The sequence below is a fragment of the Phycodurus eques genome, chromosome 15 (genome assembly GCF_024500275.1).
Source record: "Phycodurus eques isolate BA_2022a chromosome 15, UOR_Pequ_1.1, whole genome shotgun sequence".
Taxonomy (NCBI): domain Eukaryota; kingdom Metazoa; phylum Chordata; class Actinopteri; order Syngnathiformes; family Syngnathidae; genus Phycodurus; species Phycodurus eques.
Window position 1 is genome coordinate 1,413,157 of NC_084539.1, and position 20,986 is coordinate 1,434,142.

Consider the following 20,986-nt stretch of genomic DNA (forward strand, 5'->3'; position numbering starts at 1 on the left):
TACACACAATACACTGGAGAAACGGCGTATGCGAATGTGCATTCATGTGTGCTCTACGAATGTAGCATCGTTACTTGAATTATTGACTCATGCGTTTTGTTTTGTAAATTGTTTTGTTTTGTAAATTGTAAGGTTGGTGTTCTTCCTCGGCTTCCGTTGTTAGCCTAGCATGAGTTCTTCGCACACTAGCAGTGACGCAGAACTGCGTGTGGGGGCAAAGGTGGATGATACCCCACTATCCAGATACATATTGCTTAAATTTGGTTTCAGTATTGTACAGCAAAAAAAAAAAAACCCACTGGGCCAGTTTTGCTTTGAAATGCTAAATAATTCCAGTGTGACACCGTTTCGCAAATGAACAATCAAGAACTTCATTTAAAAACATGGGCTGAATTGTACCCTTGCTTTTGAAATTTCCAATTCGGTTGAGATTTTCTGTCGTTCTGACAAAGAGTAAAATGTTCTACGATTTCAACATCGAAAATCACAATTTCATAGGATTTGTACACGATAGAAAACGGTATGTCCATGATTCACTATTATTATTATTGCTGTTTTCTGTGAAGTTTGAAGCAATTGCTCTCAGTTTGACCTGGAAAAGGAGAAGGCACGAGCGGACGCTTGCATTGAAAAACCGGAAAATGGCCACTTTAACATTTCAACTAATAAGACTTCATGTACTGATTTACATTATACAAACATTGAAAAATAGAGATGTCACAGCCTTGTCATGTATTCCTCAGGCTCCATCTTATCACCTAGTTTTGGAGGGAATCCTCATTTTATGGATCATCAGGCTTCTCTTCTCTAAAACCTACAGGCTCCATGAGACAAATAAACTGACTGAAAAGGTAACAAGCACTCGGGACCATATGACTCACCTTTGAACTTTGGGGTTCATTTTTTTTGTTGCTCTTGCAGGAAAAAGAAGATCTTATTGAGGAGTGGCAGCCTGAACCTCTTGCTCCCACTATTTCCAAAGAGTCGTCCTACATTACCTATGATGTTGTCACAGGGTAAACATTCAGCAAGCTCAAATTTGTTGTTACGAGCAACTCTTCAGGCTTCTTTGTACTCGCGCGGGCGGCAAACCGCGCTGACGTCACTGCAGCTATCCTGCACGCAGTTTGCCTTTATGCTCGGGCGCAACCCGCGCGCGCAGTTTTGAAAATGTACTGCAGTTCCCCTCCAAGCCGATGGGGGTCGCTACGCCTGGTATTGGCTAGGACACCACAGGGTGGAATTTCCTGTGCATTTTTTCCCTTTCCTTTCCGTCACCAAGAGCAAAGCAACAACAACGGCGACCGTGGAACAGTGCCTGCTAGAACAAAAGGACCTAGATGACCGGCTGATACATTTAATTATGATGCAAAATCGATCAAGCGGGCTTCGGTTGGTATGTGGAACCAAGGGGAAGGCTGAGTACTTCATCACAGCATGTGACTAAAACCGACCAATCACGAGAGATGATCTCCGCGGCATTCTACGCGCAGCAACACTTTTTTTTTTTTTGCCGTGTGCGCGTCAAGTGACGCAGAGGGCCAATGGGTCGGTCACGTGATGCAATGCGGGCGTTGTCCGCCACGCGCGCGCGGGATTATAGAGGCCTTTACTTCATAACTGGGCTCTTTGCACATTACGCTGTGACATCATGTCCTTTGCTGATAATAAGGTTAACTCTTTTTGTCAAAAAAAAAAAAAAAAAAAAAATGACAGCTGTGTATTCATAACCCCGCGTAAACAGCCGAGTGTGGACATGTTTTTTTCAAAATTGACACCAACAATACCATGAACATTGTTGTGCTCATCGTCATCCAAATTCAATTGTGTTTTAAGCTACCACAGATTTTCCACCTATGTTGAACTCAAAAGTGTTGGCTAGTGAGTATTTGCTGTGCAAAGTTAACTGTCACAACGCACAGCAAAGTCTGCAGTCTGCAGATTATTCAGCCCAAAACCTTTGAGGAACAAAATACTCTATAGAAAGGGCAGACCTGCAACGGGAGGGTCACTGAAGTTTTTTCATGTTTGCCACATTTAAATGTTTCCCATCGTCAAACACAACATAACTAAACACAAATACAGTTTTAAAATGTTTTTTTTATGATAAAGGGAGAAACAAAATCCAAATCTAAAATAGCCCCGTGTGGAGAAAGTGATGGCCCCCTGAAGCTAATAACTGGTTGGGCCAGCCGTAGCGGCAAGAACTGCAATCAAGTCTTTGCGATAACTTGCAATGAGTCTCTTACAGCGCTGTGGAGGAATTTTGGCCTATTCAGCTTTGCAGAATGATTGTAATTCAACCACACTGGAGGATTTTTGAGTATGAACTGCCTTTGTAAGTTCCTGCGACAGCATGCAATAGGATTCAGGTCAGGACTTTGACTAGGCCACTCCAAAATCTTCATTTTTGTTTTTGTTTTTCTTCAGCCATTCAGAGGTGGACTTAGGTGTGTTCGTTTCAGCTTGTTATCACGAACAAATGGCCGGATATTCTCCTTCAGGATTTTTTGCTAGATAGCAGAATTCATGGTTCCATTTATCACAGTAAGTCTTCCAGTTCCTGAAGAAGCAAAACAGTACCAGACCATTACACTACCACCACCATATTTTATTGTTGGTTGTTGTCCTTTTTCCGAAATGTGCTACTTTTACGCCAGATGTAATGGGACACATACCTTCCAAAATGTCGACTTTTGTCAGACCACAGAGTATTTCCCCCAAAGTCTTGGGGATCATCAAGATGTCTTCTGGCAAAATTGAGATGAGCACAAGTTTTGGTTAATTGGTTAATCTTACCCAAGCCTGATTACCTCCAGACATGTTTAATCAAGAAATCACTTCAACAGCAACTGTCCCAACAAAATCAAGTCGGCAAAAAAACATTTTAAAAAGCTTAAAAACGAAATGCCACAATCCTAAGAAATTCCAGAAGAGTCAAGAAATAAAGTAATTGACATCCATCAGTCTGGAAATGGTTACAAAAGCCATTTCAAAAGCTTTAGGATTCCCGTGAACCATAGGGAGAGCCGTTATCCTCAAATGGGGAAAACATGGAACAGTGGTGATCCCTCCCAGGAGTGGTTGACCTACAAAGATTAGAACAGCAATGACTCATCCAGGAGATGACAAAGGAACTCAGGAGAACTTCGAAAGAACTGCAGGCCTTCCTTGCCTCAATTAAGGTTAGTGTTCATGACACAACAATAAGGATGAGACTGGGCAAAAATGACATCCATGGCAGAGTTCCGAGGCGAAAACCACTGCCGACCAAAAAGAACATAAAGGCTTGTCTTACTTTTGCAAAAAAAACTGAATGATTCCCAAGACCTTTGGGACAATATTATTTGGACTGACAAGATGAAAGTTGAGGTTTTTGGAAGGTGTGTGTCTCGTTACATCTTGTGCAAATGTCATACCAACAGTCAAACGTGGTGGTAGTGCGATGGTCTGAGGCTAGGGTCAGACTGGGCAACCTGCTGTGATTGATGGAACCGTGAGTTCTGCTCTTGAACAGAAAATCCTGAAGGAGAATGTTCAGCAATCAGTTTGCGACCTCGAGCTGAAGCGCACTTGGGTTCTGAAGGAGGATGACGAGCCAAAACACACCAGCAAGTCAACTTCTCAATGGCAAGGCAGTTCATGCTCGAAAACCCTCCATTTTCCCTCAATTCAAACAATTCTGCAAGTAAGAGTGGCCCAAAATATCTCCACAGAGATGTGAAGGACTCATTGCAAGTTATAGAAAAAGCTTGATGACAGTTGGCGCTGCTGAGGATGGCCCAACCAGGCCAATTTCTTTTTTCCCACATGACCAGGTAACGTTGAACACTTTTTTTCTCCTTCATAAATGAAATCACCATGTAAAAAAAAAAAAAAAAAAAAAAAAAAACAACATTTTCAGTTCAATTGGGTTATATTTATTTGATGATATTTAACATTGAAGTGGGAAAACTAAAAAAATCTAAGAATTTGAGAAGGGGGGCAATACTTTTTCATGGCACTGTACATTTAGAAATTGTGTTTTTTTATTTATTTATTGATTGATTTTTTTTTTTTTTTACTTCTTATATCTGAATTGAATGCATAAGAGGTCAAGAGTGAGAATGTGATTGATTCATAGTTTGAGATTTTGATTTGTTTTGAAATAATGTATTATTTTCAGAGCTATTGGATGTTTACGCAGCCACCATTTTGTGCACTTTTTTTCCACTGCCAGTTTGAAACAATATCCTGTTTTTGAATAAAGTGATGGATGAATTAAAAAAAAAAAATAACTTGATTCAACGGAAAAAGTAATCAACATATGAATTGAGTTGCAGCCCTACAGTACAGTTTGTTGCGAGATGCCTGGTCACGCAGCAATGTATAGCAATGTTTTGAAGTTTGACCGCCCCAAAGGCTGTGCAATTTGGAGTTGTGAAAAATATATAACAAAATACAAAATTATGATATTCATATCACATGAGCCATTGGTGCACTGTAGCCCTGGGCTGTGTATTTACTATTTCGTGATAACTTTATAATATCTCATTTCTACCACATTGAATTCTCTTTCCCCCCCCCAACTATCTTGACGTAAGCAATTCATATTTTATTTCCCATCTTGAATGACAGACCTCCCAGCCACAAAATCACAATCAATGGAAAAGAGTGCATTAACTTTGCATCATTCAACTTCCTGGGTCTCCTTGACAACGAGCGAGTGAAGGTCAGTGTTTCAACGACATGCATCTTTGTAAAACCACTTCTGCTGCTACAGATTGAAACACATTTTGCATTAACGTTTCCAGTTTTCTCTGTTGAGTAAAAGAATCAATGTTCAGTTTGTCATGCCCAATTGCGTTACACTTTGTTATTGCAGCAAAAAGCTCTGTCATCCTTGAAGAAATATGGGGTCGGGACATGTGGCCCGAGGGGCTTCTATGGAACGTTCGGTAGGTGATTCCTTTTTTTTTTTTTTTTTTTTTTTTTTTTTTTTTTTTTTTTTAAAAACCTGCGATATACAGTATATTGCGATGTGAAATAATAAAGGATCAGTGTTGGGAAAATTAATTTTATGCGTGAACTAGTTCCAAAGATCAGTTCACCGTTCCAAAAATGAACTACCGTTGTTTCACAACCATAAGGCGCACTTAAAAGTCTTAAATTTTCTCCAAAATGGACGGGGGGCCTTATAATGCGGCGAGCCTTACGTGTGCACCGAGTTCCAAAATCTATAAATGTTGTTGTGTGATGAGCGCTCCGCTTGACTGACTGGGAGCATTTCCTGCCGACACGCTGCTTATACAGAGGAAGGCGGACGTAAAGGGGGAAGGGTGCGCGCGACAGAGGACGCTAAAGACACGTCCCCAGTGGGTATATAGTTCCGGTATCTGCATCGGTTTGGCTAAGAACCGCCGAAAATGACTGCGGTCAAGCCAGCCTCCGCTCGTAAAGTAGCAGTCAAGCCAGCCGCCCCTAATTTTGTTCATACTAGGCGTTACGGTAATAAGTCGCCAACTAGTGGCGAAAGCCACCTTAAAAATAAAAGCCTCCCAATAATCCGTATCTCAGATTTTTTTTCAAATATTTTTTCAGTCAGGTGTAATGACAGCAACATATGCAGTTTTCAGAGACTTTTATTTCGAAATACAATATCAGATCTTCGTCAAACCTCTTTTATGTGGAGTCCTTGGTGGTCTGTCACACATGTCTGGACTTGTCTTGCGATACCAATGGGATTAGGTTGGGGCAGTTTTGGCTCAGTAGGTACAACAGGTTCGAATCCCTGCTACGACTGTCCATCCGCATGTCGAAGTGTCCTTGGGCGAGACACTGAACCCTAATTTGCTCCCAGTGGGCCGGGCAGCGGTCGCCCATGGGTTTATGAATGTGTGCGTGAATGTGAGGCTTTGTAAAGCGCTTTGGGCACTGCGATGATGTAGATAAAGTGCTATATAAGTGCAGTCCATTTAACATTTATCTTTCCGAAGATATCAAATGAGCAATTTTTTTTTTAATGTATCTCAAGATTCAAATTCACTTTGCTGTTTGCATTCCTTAACCGAAGAGCACTGACGTCCGTGTTATTGGGAAGCTTTTATTTTGAAGGTGGCTTTCGCCGCGAGTTGGCGACTTATTACCGTAATGCCTAGTATGAACAAAAGTAGGGGCGGCTGGCTTGACTGCTACTTTATGAGTGGAGGCTGGCTTGACCGCAGTCGAAAACGGCCCTTCCGAAGAGACACGCTTACGAAGCACAGTTTAAACTGCAAACGTTCAGTTACGCAGAGGGGACATGGGAATCGAGCGGCCGCGAGAGAATTCAAGATCAACGAATCCACGGTTCGCAAGTGGAGGAAGCAGGAAAACGAGATTCGGCAAGTCAAGAAGACGAAGCTGAGTTTCCGCGGAAACAAGGCGAGGTGGCCCGAGTTGGAAGACCAACTCGAGCAATGGATTAATGAGCAAAGAACAGCCGGGAGAAGAGTCTCTACAGTCACCATTCGACTGTGAACTTGCCCAGCTGTTCATTTCGGATACAGAACATGAGGACTTTGATGGATTTGTTCCGCCCAATCATGCCCTTCAAGGTCTGTCGTTGTCATTGCCCTTGGGAGCATTGAAGTCCCCCAGCAGAACGATGGAGTCCCCAGCGGCCCCTCCAAGGACTCCAAAAGGGGTGGGTACTCTGAACTGCTGTTTGGTGCATAGGCACAAACAACAGTCAGGACCCGTCCCCCCCCACCCGAAGCCGGAGGGAGGCTACCCTCTCGTCCACCGGGGTGAACCCCAACGTACAGGCGCCGAGCCGGGGGGCAATAAGTATACCCACACCTGCTCGGCGCCTCTCACCGTGGGCAACTCCAGAGTGGAAGAGAGTCCAACCCTTCTCGAGAGGACGGGTACCAGAGCCCAAGCTGTGTGTGGAGGCGAGTCCGACTATATCTAGTCGGAACCTCTCGACCTCACACACCTGCTCGGGCTCCTTCCCTGCCAGAGAGGTGACATTCCACGTCCCTAGAGCCCGCTTCTGTAGCCGGGGATCGCTGCCTTCTGTTTTATCTTTAATTTTCTTTTGTGTGTGTGTCTGTGTTTTGCTTTGTTTCAATTATTTTGTCCTTTCTTTTATGCATTTTATTTCTTAGGGGTTGAGTTTAGGGGGGAGGGGGTATTTGAATAATATCTCTTTGACAACTGTTCATAGTTTTTTTGTAACCCGAAAACTTGAAAATAAAGTTGTTAAAGAAAAGAAATGGCTTTATGACCTTTTCCACACTGACACACCTCGATGACTTTCTCTCTCATTTGTTCCTGAATTCAGACATGCAAACACGAAAGGCATGAAAAAGGTGACCAAAAAAAAAAAAAAAAAACATTGTAAGGTGGGGTTTGGGGGGGACGAATGCATTTGAATTCATTTTATTTTTAAATTTTGAACTATTACCAACTTCAAAGGCTAGTCCCAAATGCATCCTCTTGGAAAATATTCAGTCCCAATATTCTTTTACCATGGTCCAAATGGGAAGAGAAACAGAGTAGGGATCAATTTAAAGGAAGAGTTATTTTAGAATGTCTCTGAGGTGAAAAGAGTAAGAGTTTTTAAAATGTTTTCACCCCCCCCCCCCCCAACTTAAAATCCAAACAAAATAAATAAGACCCAAGCATTTGTAATTACTATAATTTTCTAGGAGAAGTGGTGCATTATCTGACAGAAGCACAGCGCTGTTTTTGGCCATGACTGGATAACATGGCAGGAAATTGTCCGTTTACACGTTTTGATGATCCTGTGGTCTGAGGTGTAAAGAGTGATCCTGGTGATATGGTCCAAAATGGTTTGGGGCTGAGAGTCTTTCATATTAAACGTGTTCAATATTTACGATTAAAAAATCATCTTGTGTGTGTGTGTGTGTGTGTGTGTGTGGAGAAAGCCAACCACTCCTAAATCATGACTCCATGAATTATGGCGTGAATCAATCAAGAAGTGACCTGACTGATGCACAAAAGAAGCAGGCATAAATTAAAACGTCTGGTGGACCTCAGAAATGGAGGACCAGCTAGTGGAGCTGTGGGAAACCAGAGAGTGCTTATTTCTCTGGCTCCAGAAATCCTTTCATTATGTATGCATGCTATTTTTTCCAGTTCAGAATATTTCTGCAAAAATAGTCCCAAGACCACTATAATTACCTCCTCTCCTGTGTCCTCGTCCATGTTGTCTTGTATTTCCATGTTGTTGCTATGTTTCTTCTTCTTCATTTTTGTTCGATCACGTTTGATCACACGAGATTTCTGTCTTGGAGGATTACATTCTAGCTTTTCTGGGGTTTAACAGAATATATCTGTGTGGTGTACTGTCAAACTCAAATGTTTATTTCACCTGAGTTTCACATCCATAATGATTTCGAACGCAATGTTCATAACTTTGTTTTTAGATGTTCACTTGGAACTGGAGAGTCGGCTGGCCAAATTCATGAAAACGGAAGAAGCCATCATCTACTCCTATGGCTTTGCTACTATTGCAAGTGCGATCCCTGCTTACGCGAAGAGGGGAGACATCATCTTTGTGTAAGCACCATTTCTGCAGACTAGACCTGAAAAAAGTTCAAATGCTGATTTTAAATGAGGCTGCATCATATTGTCTTTGTGTAAAAATGATCTATGACGTATCTTTGGCAATGCCGTCTGTCATTACAGTTCGTTTTCTGAAACACTTAACATTTTAACTCCTGCTTCCACATATGCGTTGGTTGAATTTGTTGGAGAGAGGGACAAAGCAGTGTCATTTAAGCATAATGTCTTTTTGCTTTGATGTCATTGTCATATTGGGTCTTTTGGATTTGTGTTCAGGGATGAGGCAGCCTGCTTTTCCATCCAAAAAGGCCTGCAAGCATCCCGCAGTTTTATTAAATACTTCAAGCACAATGACGTGGATGACTTGGAGAGGCTTCTAAGGGAGCAAGAGTTGGAGGACCAGCAGGTTGGTACATACAGGGTACAGAAATAGTTTAATCGCTCTTTTATGGTTCGTCTGAGGTGCAAAAAGGAGCACTATATGTGTGTTAATATCAGTGGCGGGCGGTGAGTTTAGGACCTGGGCCTTCAGCAATCCACCTCTTTATATCACGTCGCAAAAATGTTAGACCTGTATCACTGTGTGTCCCATTAAAGGTGAGACCGAGGCATTCCCCATATTTGAGAAAGAATGCCATTATTATTAAAGCAAGAAGCACAATGACCTTTTATTTTCCAATACATCAAAACTCTATTGTCATTGTAACAAATAAACCACGATATAGCAGTTCACAACAGGGTTATAATAGTTTGGGATTTTCCATTATAGTTGTTTATTTGGTTTTGACTTTTTTTTTTTTTTCAAATTCATTTACTTTTCATTAATTTTTTGAGCAGGTTTGTTTTTCCAGGGCTGAAATAAGTGTTTAACACTTGACCATTTTTCTCACTAAATATACTTCCAAAGGTGCTATTGACCTGAAAATTTCACCAGATGTTGGGAACAACCCTGGTCATCCATGCATACAAAGAAAGTAGAACAAATAAGCTCAGAAAATAAGTTCCGTGTAAAGTATTGAACAAATGAAGAAAGGGAGGTGTAAAAAGGGATGGAAAGTCATGACAACACCTAAAATCGATCAATCGTCAAACAGCAATCCAGCCCCTTGTCAGTGCAAATGAATATTAGCTGGTTCAGTCCTAATCGATGGCCTACAAAAAGGTCTCATTGCCAAGGTGTTGAGTCAAGACACATCTCATGACGGGTAAGAGCAGAGCGCTGTCTCAAGATCATCCCAAACTAATTGTTGCAAAACATAACAGTGGCATTGGTTAAAGCCGCATATCTAAGCTTCTGAACGTTCCAGGAAACACGGTAATACGTAAGTGGAAAGCCTATCCTACCACCATAAATCTGCCTCGATCAGATGCTCCTCGCAAGACTTCTGACAGAGGAGAGCAAAGAATAATCAGAAGAGTTGTCCAAGAGCCAAGGACCACCTGTGGAGAGTTTCCAAAAGACCTGGGGTCTCGTGTACCAAGACGTGCGCGGATTTCCTACTAAAACATGGCGTACGCACAAAAATATTCAGATGTATGAAACTCTGCGTACTCCTGAATCCAAGCACATTTCCTTGGTACATTCCAATCAACGTGGAAATGAGCGCATATGTTGGAGTAGCCGACTCCTCCGTCCATGCCCACATTTGAATATGCAAATCATATTTAAATGAACCCTGCACCTGAGATGCCGATCTCTGCATGATCAGATAAAAAGGAAAATGAGCAAGGTAAGGAAGACAAATATTTTTTCTGAATGTGAAGTTGCTCAATGAAGTGGAGGCACGCAAGAAAATCCTCTTTGGCACGCGAAAGAGGAGTGAATGGGACAGCGCGTGTGCGGCTGTCAATTCTGTGGACACAAAATAGCGCGCAGACGCTGAACTAAAAAAAGAAGTGGTCAGACATTAAGGTGGATGTGAAGCGGAGGACAGCCATGCGGTTGGCGTGAGGCACCGCAGAGTTCCACGGTCCTTTCACTCTTGATACATCTGAAGTTTGCCGTGAAAGAGAACGTACGCCACGTTTTTGTACGTGAGGCCCCTGGAATTAGCAGGTACTGTTGTCACAAGGAAAACTGTGAGTAATGTACTGCGCCGCCATGGCCTGTATGCACGCTCACCACACAAAACCCGATTGCAGAAAAGCAAGCATGTCCAAACTCGTTAAAAGTTTGCTGAACAACATTTGGACAAGCCAGTTAAATACTGGGAGAATATAGTCTTGTCAGATGAGAGCAAAATTGAACTGTTTGGATGCCATAATGCACACCACGTTTGGAGGAAAAATGGCACTGCACATCACCCTAAACACACCATACCAACAGTGAAGTTCGGAGGTGGGAACATGATGGTGTGGGGCTGCTTTTCAGCAAATAGTACTGGTAAACCACATAATTGAAGGAAGGATGAATGGGCAAATGTACTGAGACATTCTTGACAAACGTCTGCTGCCATCGATGAGGATGATGAAAATGAAACAAGGGTGGACATTTCAGCAGGATCATGATCCAAAACATACTGCCAAGGAAACTCAATTGATTTCAAAGGAAAAAAAATAAAGCTGCAAGAATGGCCCAGCTAATCACCTGACTTGAGTCCAATTGAAAATGTATGGAAAGAACTGAAACTCAAGGTCCATAAAAGAAGCCCACAGAACCTTTAAGATTTGAAGACTGGTTTTGTGGAGGAATGGGCCAAAATCACACCAGAGCAATGCATGCGACTTGTTTCTCCATACAGGAGGCGTCTTGAAGCTCTGATTGCAAACAAAGGCTTTTGTACAAAGTATTAAATAAATACCAGTTGGCGTGTACTATACTTCTTCCCTGTGTCATTACACATTATTACATACAACTTAATTTCTGAGCTTATTTGGTCAACTTTCTTTGAAGTGCAATAAGTGGACTCCATAAAATTATTTCTCAGGTTAGATTAGATGCATCACAACGTACATTAATTCCATTCATGAGACAAATGCTATAATATGGCCTTTTGTATGTGTTAATGTTTAACTGACAAAAAAAAAGTTCTTATTCGGCATGTTTTCCAGCCCTTGTTGCTAAATAGCAAACCACACAAAGTAAACTCGCTTTTATCACTGTATCTTCGGTGAAAGGACACCGTGTTTTTTGTTGTTGTCGATTCCATGGTTATTGTGACTAAGCTTTTCAAGTTTTCCACGTAGTCAAGTAGTGCTGCGAGAATGTCCTGTTGTTGCAGTAGTCCAGACACCTGCTCTGTCAGCGAGACAAACTAATTTTCTTCTTTCATATCTGGCTTTCATGGCGGTAAACAGTGGCGTTTTCCCCAAAAGAGAAATAATCGACGTGAAGGTGCTAGCTAGTCGGTAGCCGTCTAGCCATTTCCGTTAGCAACACGTGGCAACAAAAACAGCTTGGACGTAAAAGATAGCTTGGTCTGGCTATGAGTCTGGCGAGCAGTCAACATGACGGCACTGCCCGATGACGTCACTTCTCGGCGACACACAGTGTGAACTACAATTCCAAAATTACTGTTCCACCTTCCTTCTGTATCCGTTATGTCTATTTATCCAAACCATATACTTTTAATATGAACACAGAAAGCTCATGTATAGAATTAATTGACAAAGATGAAAACTACAAACGTAAAATGTTGTTTTAGTTTGTTTAAAACATTCTCGTTTTTATCCATCCATTGTCTTCCGCTTATCCGAGGTGGGGTCGCGGAGCCCAGACTTCCCTCTCCCCAACCACTTCCTCTAGCTCTTCCGAGGGGATCCCGAGGCGTTCCCAGGCAAGCCGAGAGACAGAAGTCTCTCCAGCGTGTCCCGGGTCGTCCGCGGGGTCTTCTCCTGGTGGGATGTGCCCGGAACACCTCACCAAGGAGGCGTCCGGGAGGCATTCTAAACAGATGCCCGAGCCACCTCATTTAGAGCAGCCACCAGCAGCTGCTCTACTCTGAGCCCCTCCCGGTTGACCAAGCTTCTTACCCTATCTCTAAGGGAGAGCCCGGACACCCTGCGGAGGAAACTCATTTCGGCCGCTTGTATCCGGGATCTTGTTCGTTCGGTCACGACCCACAGCTCCTGACCATAGGTGAGGGTAGGAACGTAGATCGACCTGTAAATCGAGAGCTTCACCTTTCGGCTGAGTTCCTTCTTTAGCACAACGGATCGATACAAAGTCCACATCACTGCAGGCGCCGCACCGATCCGCCTGTCGATCTCACGGTCCATTCTTCCCTCACTCGTGAACAAGACCCCAAGATACTTGAACTCCTCCACTTGGGGCAGGATCTCATCCCGACCTGGAGAGGGCACTCCACCCTTATACGGCTGAGGACCATGGTCTCAGATTTAAAGGTGCTGATTTTCAATCCAGCCGCTTCACACTTGGCTGCGAACCACTCCAGTGAGAGTTGGAGATCACGGCTTGATGAAGCCAACAGAACCACATCATCTGCAAAAAGCAGAGATGCAATTCTGAGGCCACCCAACCGGACCCCCTCTACGCCTCGGCTGTGCCTAGAAATTCTGTCCATAAAAGTTATGAACAGAATCCGTGACAAAGGGCAGCCTTGGCGGAGTCCAATTCTCACCGGAAACGAGTCCGACTGATTGCCGGCGATGCGGACCAAACTCTGACTCCGGTCGTACAGGGACCGAACAGCCCGTATCAGGTGGTTCGGTACCCCATACTCCCGAAGCACCCCCCACAGGACTCCACAAGGGACACGGTCGAACGCCTTCTCCAAGTCCACAAAACACATGTAGACTGGTTGGGCGAAGTCCCATGCACCCTCGAGGACCCTACCGAGGGTAAAGAGATGGTCCACTGTTCCACGGCCAGGAAGAAAACCACACTGCTCCTCCTGAATCTGAGATTCGACTTCCCAACGGAACCTCCTCTCCAGCACCCCTGAATAGACCTTACGCTATAGGCTGAGGAGTGTGATCCCCCTGTAGTTGGAACACAACTACAAAAAGGGGGACCATCACCCCAGTCTGCCAATCCAGAGGCAATGTCCCCGATTTCCACACGATGTTGCAGAGGCGTGTCAACAAGGACAGACCCACAACATCCAGAGCCTTTAGGAACTCCGAGTGAATCTCTAACATGGTGTCCGAAAGCTCAAAAAAACATCCTGGAGCTCACTAATGAGCACCCAACTGTAAAATCTGTCCTTATACACACGCAGGGACCCTGGAAGTTGTCTAGTAGAAATCAGAGGTACTGAAGCGAAATTTCATTGATCTCCTCACAAAAGTGCAATGTTTGGATGCTGAGGTTTTCATAAGTGGACCTCTCCCAATGGTACGATTTGGAGATGAACGTTTCAGTAGGCTCAGTCAATTAAATAAGTGGCTCATAGAAGTGTGTACTGCATTATCCGTGAGTAGACTTTACACCGATCTGATCGGCTTGATCGGTATCTGCCGATAATTAGCCTTTTATGCTGATGGGTCGATCGACTTTACTCTCATTCGCCGATCTGATCAATGACGTCATTGATCCGCACCGCAAAAGACATTGACTTCGGGTCGCCATCGTGTACAGTACGTTTGAATCCAAAAGCTTTTTTTTTTTTTTTTTTTTTTTTTAGCCTTGTCGCGTGTCTTCTGACGTAATACTCTGAATATATGACCGCCAATAGTTATTTTAAAAAATAAAATAAAATAAAATACGGCTCGCAAATGTTCTGTAGCCTAGCAAGCTAGTGCTAGCACTAACGGTTGTACGTAAACATGCCAGCGTTCTGTCGAAGCATGCTCTTAAACTTCGGTGTGTGCGAAGTAATTTAATTACAAGTAATTACGCTAAATTAGCATCCATTATTTCAGTCATGTTGTAATGTTGGTTTGAGCTGACTGAAAACGTTTGTCAGTGGTGTGGTTAAATTTCGTTCGCCAGTGTTTCCGAGTCGGAGATCTCCCGGGAAAACTCCGACTTCCGTCTGTCATGGGGTGCATGAAGACTTCGAGACACTTGGCGTTTGGGCTAATTCGATTTATTGAACAAGCCTTAGTGTCAGAGCAGGTGCTTACATTTCCCGAACGACGAAAAGGCCCCCGAACACCCCGGGATCTCAGTTTATCAAGGTTTCATTCTCTGGGCGTGGAATTAGCCCCTCCTTGGGGCTCCCGTGAGATGGCCGTTCCTCATGACCATATTTGGACTTGCACTCCCCTGCTGGTGTCTCTTTACTCTGTCAATTTCCCCCCTCCCTGGGGCCCTTGGTTGCGATAATGAAAAACAGTCCTCTCTGATGACCTGACCCCGGTTGTAAATACCAGTCAGGCTTCGGTCAAGGACTAGCCGGAAACCCCACTATCCATATAACTGATTTAAGGATGTCCTTGGATGTAGAAGTACAAAGAAAAGATAGTTGGAGTGAATACAGATCTCCCACCATTTGTCCTGTGCAAAGGAACTCTGATTGTGTTACGATTAAAATATACTCCAGTGGCCAATCCTTGAATGCCCCCTAGAGGTCATTGTTTTACCTTTTCTCTAAAATGCAAGAGAATACCTTTGAAGCTACTCAGTATACAGTCGACAAGTATATACAGTAAATGAACAAGTCATTTAAATAGACACATTGCTCCATCTTACGATCAGATCGGTGATGGGTGATAATGTGCCTCTTTTACTTAAACTGAAAAGATACCTGACGCCATGGCTTCCAGGCGGCTGTGGAGGTTTAATTCTCTTTTACGATCAGGTGGAAAAAAATTTGAAGTTCATCCATCCATCCATCCATCCATTTTCTGAGCCGCTTTTGCTCACTAGGGTCGCAGGCGTGCTGGAGCCTATCCCAGCTGTCATCGGGCAGGAGGCGGGGTACACCCTGAACTGGTTGCCAGCCAATCGCAGGGCACATAGAAACAAACAACCATTCGCACTCACAGTCACGCCGACGGGCAATTTAGAGTCTCCAATTGATGCATGTTTTTGGGATGTGGGAGGAAACCGGAGTGCCCGGAGAAAACCCACGCAGACACGGGGAGAACATGCAAACTCCACACAGGCGGGGCCCGGGATTGAACCCGGGTCCTCAGAACTGTGAGGCTGACGCTCTAACCAGTCGGCCACCGTGCCGCCAATTTGAAGTTCATATCTGACCAAATATCTTTGTTTTTTTTTTTTTCTGTCTCGACTGTATGGGAGGCCCTTAAGGCATATTTGAGAGGGCAGGTGATATCTTTTATGGCTGAAAGAAGAGGGACTCAGAAGGTAAACAAAAGGAACTGGAAAAGCAAATAGCTGGTATAATTAGGCAACACGGCAACAATTATCGAATTAGTTTACTGATGTTAATCTGTATTAAGCAACGGAGCGCCGTTAAGGATTGTGTCACAACACAGAATGAACTAACTTCAAATTCAGAAATGGCCAATAAATACAGAAAAATATTGTTCTTAATATTTGGGATTAGCCTTTGAAGCTGGTAATTGTGAAAAATGAAGTGAAACAGACAATGATTTTTGTCAATTCTTTTTCGGAATGAGAGTGCTGAAAGAGGAGGATGCTATTCATGTGGCACAGCTTGAAACACACATCAGGTGCAGGTGGAGATGGGCCTGGCTCAAGTTGGAGGCCAAAACAAAAAAGCAAAGAAAGGAGGCAAATTTAATTTTAATCTTAAATTTGAAATTTTCTCTGAAATCAAATCGTAAATCAACTTGAGGGGTGTAAATAAGTTTTGCTGCGTGAAGAATATTTTTAGTGTTTTTGCTTTATTGTACTCTTTAGTCTTCCATTCAATAACAACAAGCCATTGTTCACTGCCAAACTTAACTTCGCCAGGCTAAAGAGGACACATATTGAAGTGGGGACAGGGCCCTGTATAATCGCACTAGAAACCAGCTGACTAAAGAAATTAACATTGCAACGAGCAACTATGCAGTAAAGTTATAAAAACAGTTTAGCGCGAACGATTCTAAATCAGTCTGGCATGCATTCCAATCGCTAACCAATTACAAGCGACGATACCCCCAAGCTTGAGAACAATAATAGACAAGCCGACGACTTGAACACCTTCGACTACAGATTTGAAAAGGACAATTTCACACCCCACATACACCCAGCCGCACCAGCAACCACAATCAGACCTCTGACTTCTGTGTTAACCATCCACGGACAGGATGTGAGACGCATCTTCGAACAACAAAAGATTAACAAAGCGGCAGGCCCAGACCTTGTGTCCCCATCCTGCCTCAAAGTCTGCGCGGACCACCTCGACCTCACGCAGATCTTCAATAGATCTCTGGAACTGTGCAAAATACCATCCTGTTTGAAATGCTCCACCATCATCCCAGTCCCCAAGAAACCTGCAATCCCAGGCCTGAATGACTACAGGTGGTGGTCATGGTGATGAAATCCTTTGACCGCCTCGTGCTGGACCACCTCTGTCCTGCCATCTGCCAGTGGATTTACAGCTTCCTGACAGGCACGACACAGCAGGTGAGGCTGGGGGACCCCACCTCATCTACACATACCACCAGCACTGGGGCCCGCCAAGGTTGTGTCCTCTCTCGACACGAACGACTGCACCTCAACACACCCGGCTGTCAAACTCCTGAAGTTTGCAGATGACACCACAGTCATCGGTCTCATCAAAGACGGTGATGAGTCTGCGTATCGACAAAGTGGAGCGGCTGACACAACCTGGAGCGGAAGACGCACAAGACTGTAGAGATGATTGTGGACTTTAGGAGGCATCCTTCGCCACAGCTGCCCCTCACGCTGTCCAGCTGCCTTGTGTCAACTGTCGAGACCTTCAAGTTCCTGGGAATTACAGTCTCTCAGGACCTGAAGTGGGAGTTCAACATCAACTCCATCCTCAAAAAGGCCCAGCAGAGGATGTACTTCCTGTGGCTTCTGAGGAAGCACAGCCTGCCATAGGAGCTGTTGAGGCAGTTCTACACAGCGGTCATCGAATCAGTCCTGTGTTCTTCCATCACAGTCTGGTTTGCTGCTGCTACAAAAAGGACAAACTCTTGACTGCAACGGACAATCAAAACTGCTGAAAAGATTGTCGGTACCCCCCTGCCCACCCTTGAGGGCTTGCATGCTGCCAGAACTAAGACAAGAGTATGTAAAATCCTCTTCGACCCTCCACATCCTGGTCACCAGGTCTTCCAGCTCCTTCCCTCAGGCAGGTGCTACCGAACAACGCAAACTAAAACGAGCAGACATTCCAACAGCTTCTTCCCTCTTGCCGTTAACTTTTTAAACAGTCAACTTACAATTGCCAATTTTTTTTGTCTTGAGTTTGTTGTCATATTTCTGTCAGGCCAATTATACGTTACTCGTGCACTCACTGTAGTAGTCTCGCCACACTGCACTATTTGCATATCCGTTGTTGACCAATACTGGCCACTCGTGCCCGAGTAGCATCTGCAACATTTGCACAATCGACATTGCACCTGGCTATTGCTCTATTAGTCATTCAAACGGCTCTCATTGCTCGAGAACTCTGCATCTTTTTGCACAATTGTCAAAAAAAAAAAGAAAATTGTACCGGCATTACCAGATTACGAGCAACCTTTTATTGCTCAGTGACTGTTTTTCTCAATATCTTTGTCTCAAAAGTATTTTCTGTCCATTGACTGTCTGTTGTGGTACTCGAGCGGCTCCAACTACCGTGTTTTTGACATATTTGGCAAAATAAAGATGATTCCGATTGCTTATTTTTTGTTAAAATGAAAAAACAATTCCTCTGCAGGGGTGTAAAATGTGTGTTGTGTTTTTTTGGGTTACCTTTTTCATGCCTTTGGTGTTTGCAGCATTGTTGTCTTTTAATCCAACACAGAAAAAGGCATTTCTATGATGTGAAGTCTGATTTTTTTTTTCCACTTGGGTATCCCTTCCATGTCTAATATGAAAGAAGCTTGGGAGCAGGATCTTCAAACTGCTATAAGTGAGGCAGACTAGTCCGAGGCGTTGAGAAAAATTCATTCATCCTCATTGAGTGCGAGACACTCTCTTATCCAGTTCAAGGTGGTGCATCAAGCCCATCTTCCTAAATCCAAACTGGCACGCGTCTGCTCTCGTATTGACCCTACCTGTGACAAATATAAATCTGCAGAGGCCACTTTAATACACGTTTTGGTTTTGCCCCAGGATATACCACTATTGGAATAATATTTGTGACACACGTTCTATCATACTTGGAGTAAAAATGTCCTTAAATCCCCTGTGTTTACTTTTTGGGGTTACGGCTGAGGGGTTAGGGCTACCAGCCGGTGGTCGAAGAGTTATCCCCTTTTCAACCTTGCTATAGCACGTCGCCTAATTATTTTTAAATGGAAAGATGGAGCTCCTCCTACAGTGTCACATTGGATTAAAGACGTGCTATTTCAATTTAAATTGGAGAAAATCAGATGTGTGATGGGGGGCTCTGAACGGGAGTTTCATCGCGTGTGGGGGGCCTTTTTAAAAATGTTTTTTTTTTTTTTTTACATTATTTAATCTCCCATCAACAAACGTGCAAGAATGAATGCTTGGCAAAAGAGGCAAGTGTGGTGGACCAGGAAGTGGCAATGATTAGTAAGGGGGAAGTTAGAAAAAAAAAAAATTCCTGTGGAAGTATGGAAGCATCGAAGAGAGGTGGCTGTGGAGTTTCTGACCAGTTTGTTCAATAGAATTATAACGCATGAGAAGATGCCTGAGGAATGGAGAAAAAGTGTACTGGTGCCCATTTTTAAGAACAAGGGTGATGTGCAGAGCTGTGGGAACTATAGAGGAATAAAGTGGATGAGCCCCACAATGAAGTTATGGCAAAGAGTAGTGGAGGCTCGACTCAGGACAGAAGTATTTGCGAGCAACAGTATGGTTTCATGCCTAGAAAGAGTACCACAGATGCATTATTTGCCTTTTGGATGTTGATGGAAAAGTACAGAGAAGGTCAGAAGGAGCGACATTGTGTCTTTGTAGATTAAGAGAAAGCCTATGACCGAGTACCCAGAGAGGAACTGTGGTACTGCATGCGGAAGTCTGGAGTGGCAGAGAAGTATGTTAGAATAATACAGGACATGTACGAGGGCAGCAGAACAGTGGTGAGGTGTGCTGTAGGTGTGACAGACGAATTTAAGGTGGAGGTGGGACTGCATCAGGGATTAGCCCTGAGCCCCTTCCTGTTTGCAGTGGTGATGGATAGACTGACAGATGAGGTTAGACTGGAATCCCCGTGGACCATGATGTTCGCAGATGACATTGTGATCTACAGTGAAAGCAGGGAGCAGGTGGAGGAACAGTTAGAAAGGTGGAGGCATGCACTGGAAAACAGAGGAATGAAGATTAGCCGAAGTAAAACAGAATATATGTGTATGAATGAGAGGGGTGGTGGGGGAAGTGTGAGGCTACAGGGAGAAGAGATGGCGAGGGTGGAGGACTTTAAATACTTGGGGTCAACCGTCCAGAGCAATATTTCATTTGTCATAATGTAGTTCTGATTAACATTGCCTTTTTTTTTGTCGCAGAACCCTCGTAAGGCTCGAGTGACTCGTAAGTTCATTGTCGTGGAGGGACTGTACATCAACACTGCTGACATCTGCCCTCTTCCTGAACTGGTAATTGGAACATTAAAATTGCTTCTTATCATCATTAGTTTAGCAAAGAACCACAACACCAAATGAATACCTGGCCAATCATGAGTGCTTCCTAGGGTCTCTAGTTAGTTTGTTTTATTTGAAATGATAAATGGCTTTCATTTCATGTGCAGGGGCACTTTTCTACCTTCTAGGTTTCTCCTCATTTACTGCCTAATGACAGCATCAGAAGCAACTTGAGGGGGGTCAACCTCTTGCACCGAAGTTATGCTACTCCCCCCCTAACTCAGTGGCAGTTTCTTGCTGTTGCCAAGTTGCTGTGACTCAGAAAAATGTTGAAAAAAATCGAGGAATGAGTTACTTTTTTACAAACGACTATAAATCAATTTTTCTTCTTTCACACACTGTAGCTGGTGAAACATCCCTGTACACCAACTACCTGTATTGCAGTTAGTTTTGATAGTTGGCCACACCACGTCACGTTATGACAACATTAAAACTCTTACTTAATTGTACAGTCTTCTTACTTATACAAACACTGCAGACTGTGACTCTTGCATGTCATTAGACTTGTCCAAAACAAGTTCACTCTGGACAAAAATTATTTTTTTTCTCACATTCTGGTTGGGATGTCCCGTTTTCCTTGAGAAGCTTTGCCTTGCCTTTCCAGACTATTCCTTTATTCATTCATTTCCCGTACCGCTTTTCCTCACTAGGGTCGCGGGCGTGCTGGAGCCTATCCCAGCTAACGTCGGGTGAGAGGCGCGGTACACCCCGAACTGGTCGCCAGCCAATCGCAGGGCACATATAAACAAACAACCATTCTCACTCACAATTCACACCTACGGGCAATTTAGAGTCTTTAATTAACCGAGTGTGCATGTTTTTGGGATGTGGG

General features: G+C 43.7%; 1 protein-coding gene across 1 annotated transcript in view; it reads left to right on the top strand.

The window, feature by feature from the left end:
* sptlc1 (serine palmitoyltransferase, long chain base subunit 1) overlaps nucleotides 1-20,986 on the top strand; it is a 44,055-nt gene that overhangs the window by 431 nt on the left and 22,638 nt on the right. The window contains exons 2-8 of the mRNA XM_061699540.1: nucleotides 744-851; nucleotides 922-1,016; nucleotides 4,618-4,711; nucleotides 4,865-4,937; nucleotides 8,415-8,547; nucleotides 8,830-8,959; nucleotides 20,020-20,109. Of these exons, the coding sequence (XP_061555524.1) occupies nucleotides 744-851; nucleotides 922-1,016; nucleotides 4,618-4,711; nucleotides 4,865-4,937; nucleotides 8,415-8,547; nucleotides 8,830-8,959; nucleotides 20,020-20,109 (723 nt within the window). The remainder of the gene's footprint in view (nucleotides 1-743; nucleotides 852-921; nucleotides 1,017-4,617; nucleotides 4,712-4,864; nucleotides 4,938-8,414; nucleotides 8,548-8,829; nucleotides 8,960-20,019; nucleotides 20,110-20,986) is intronic.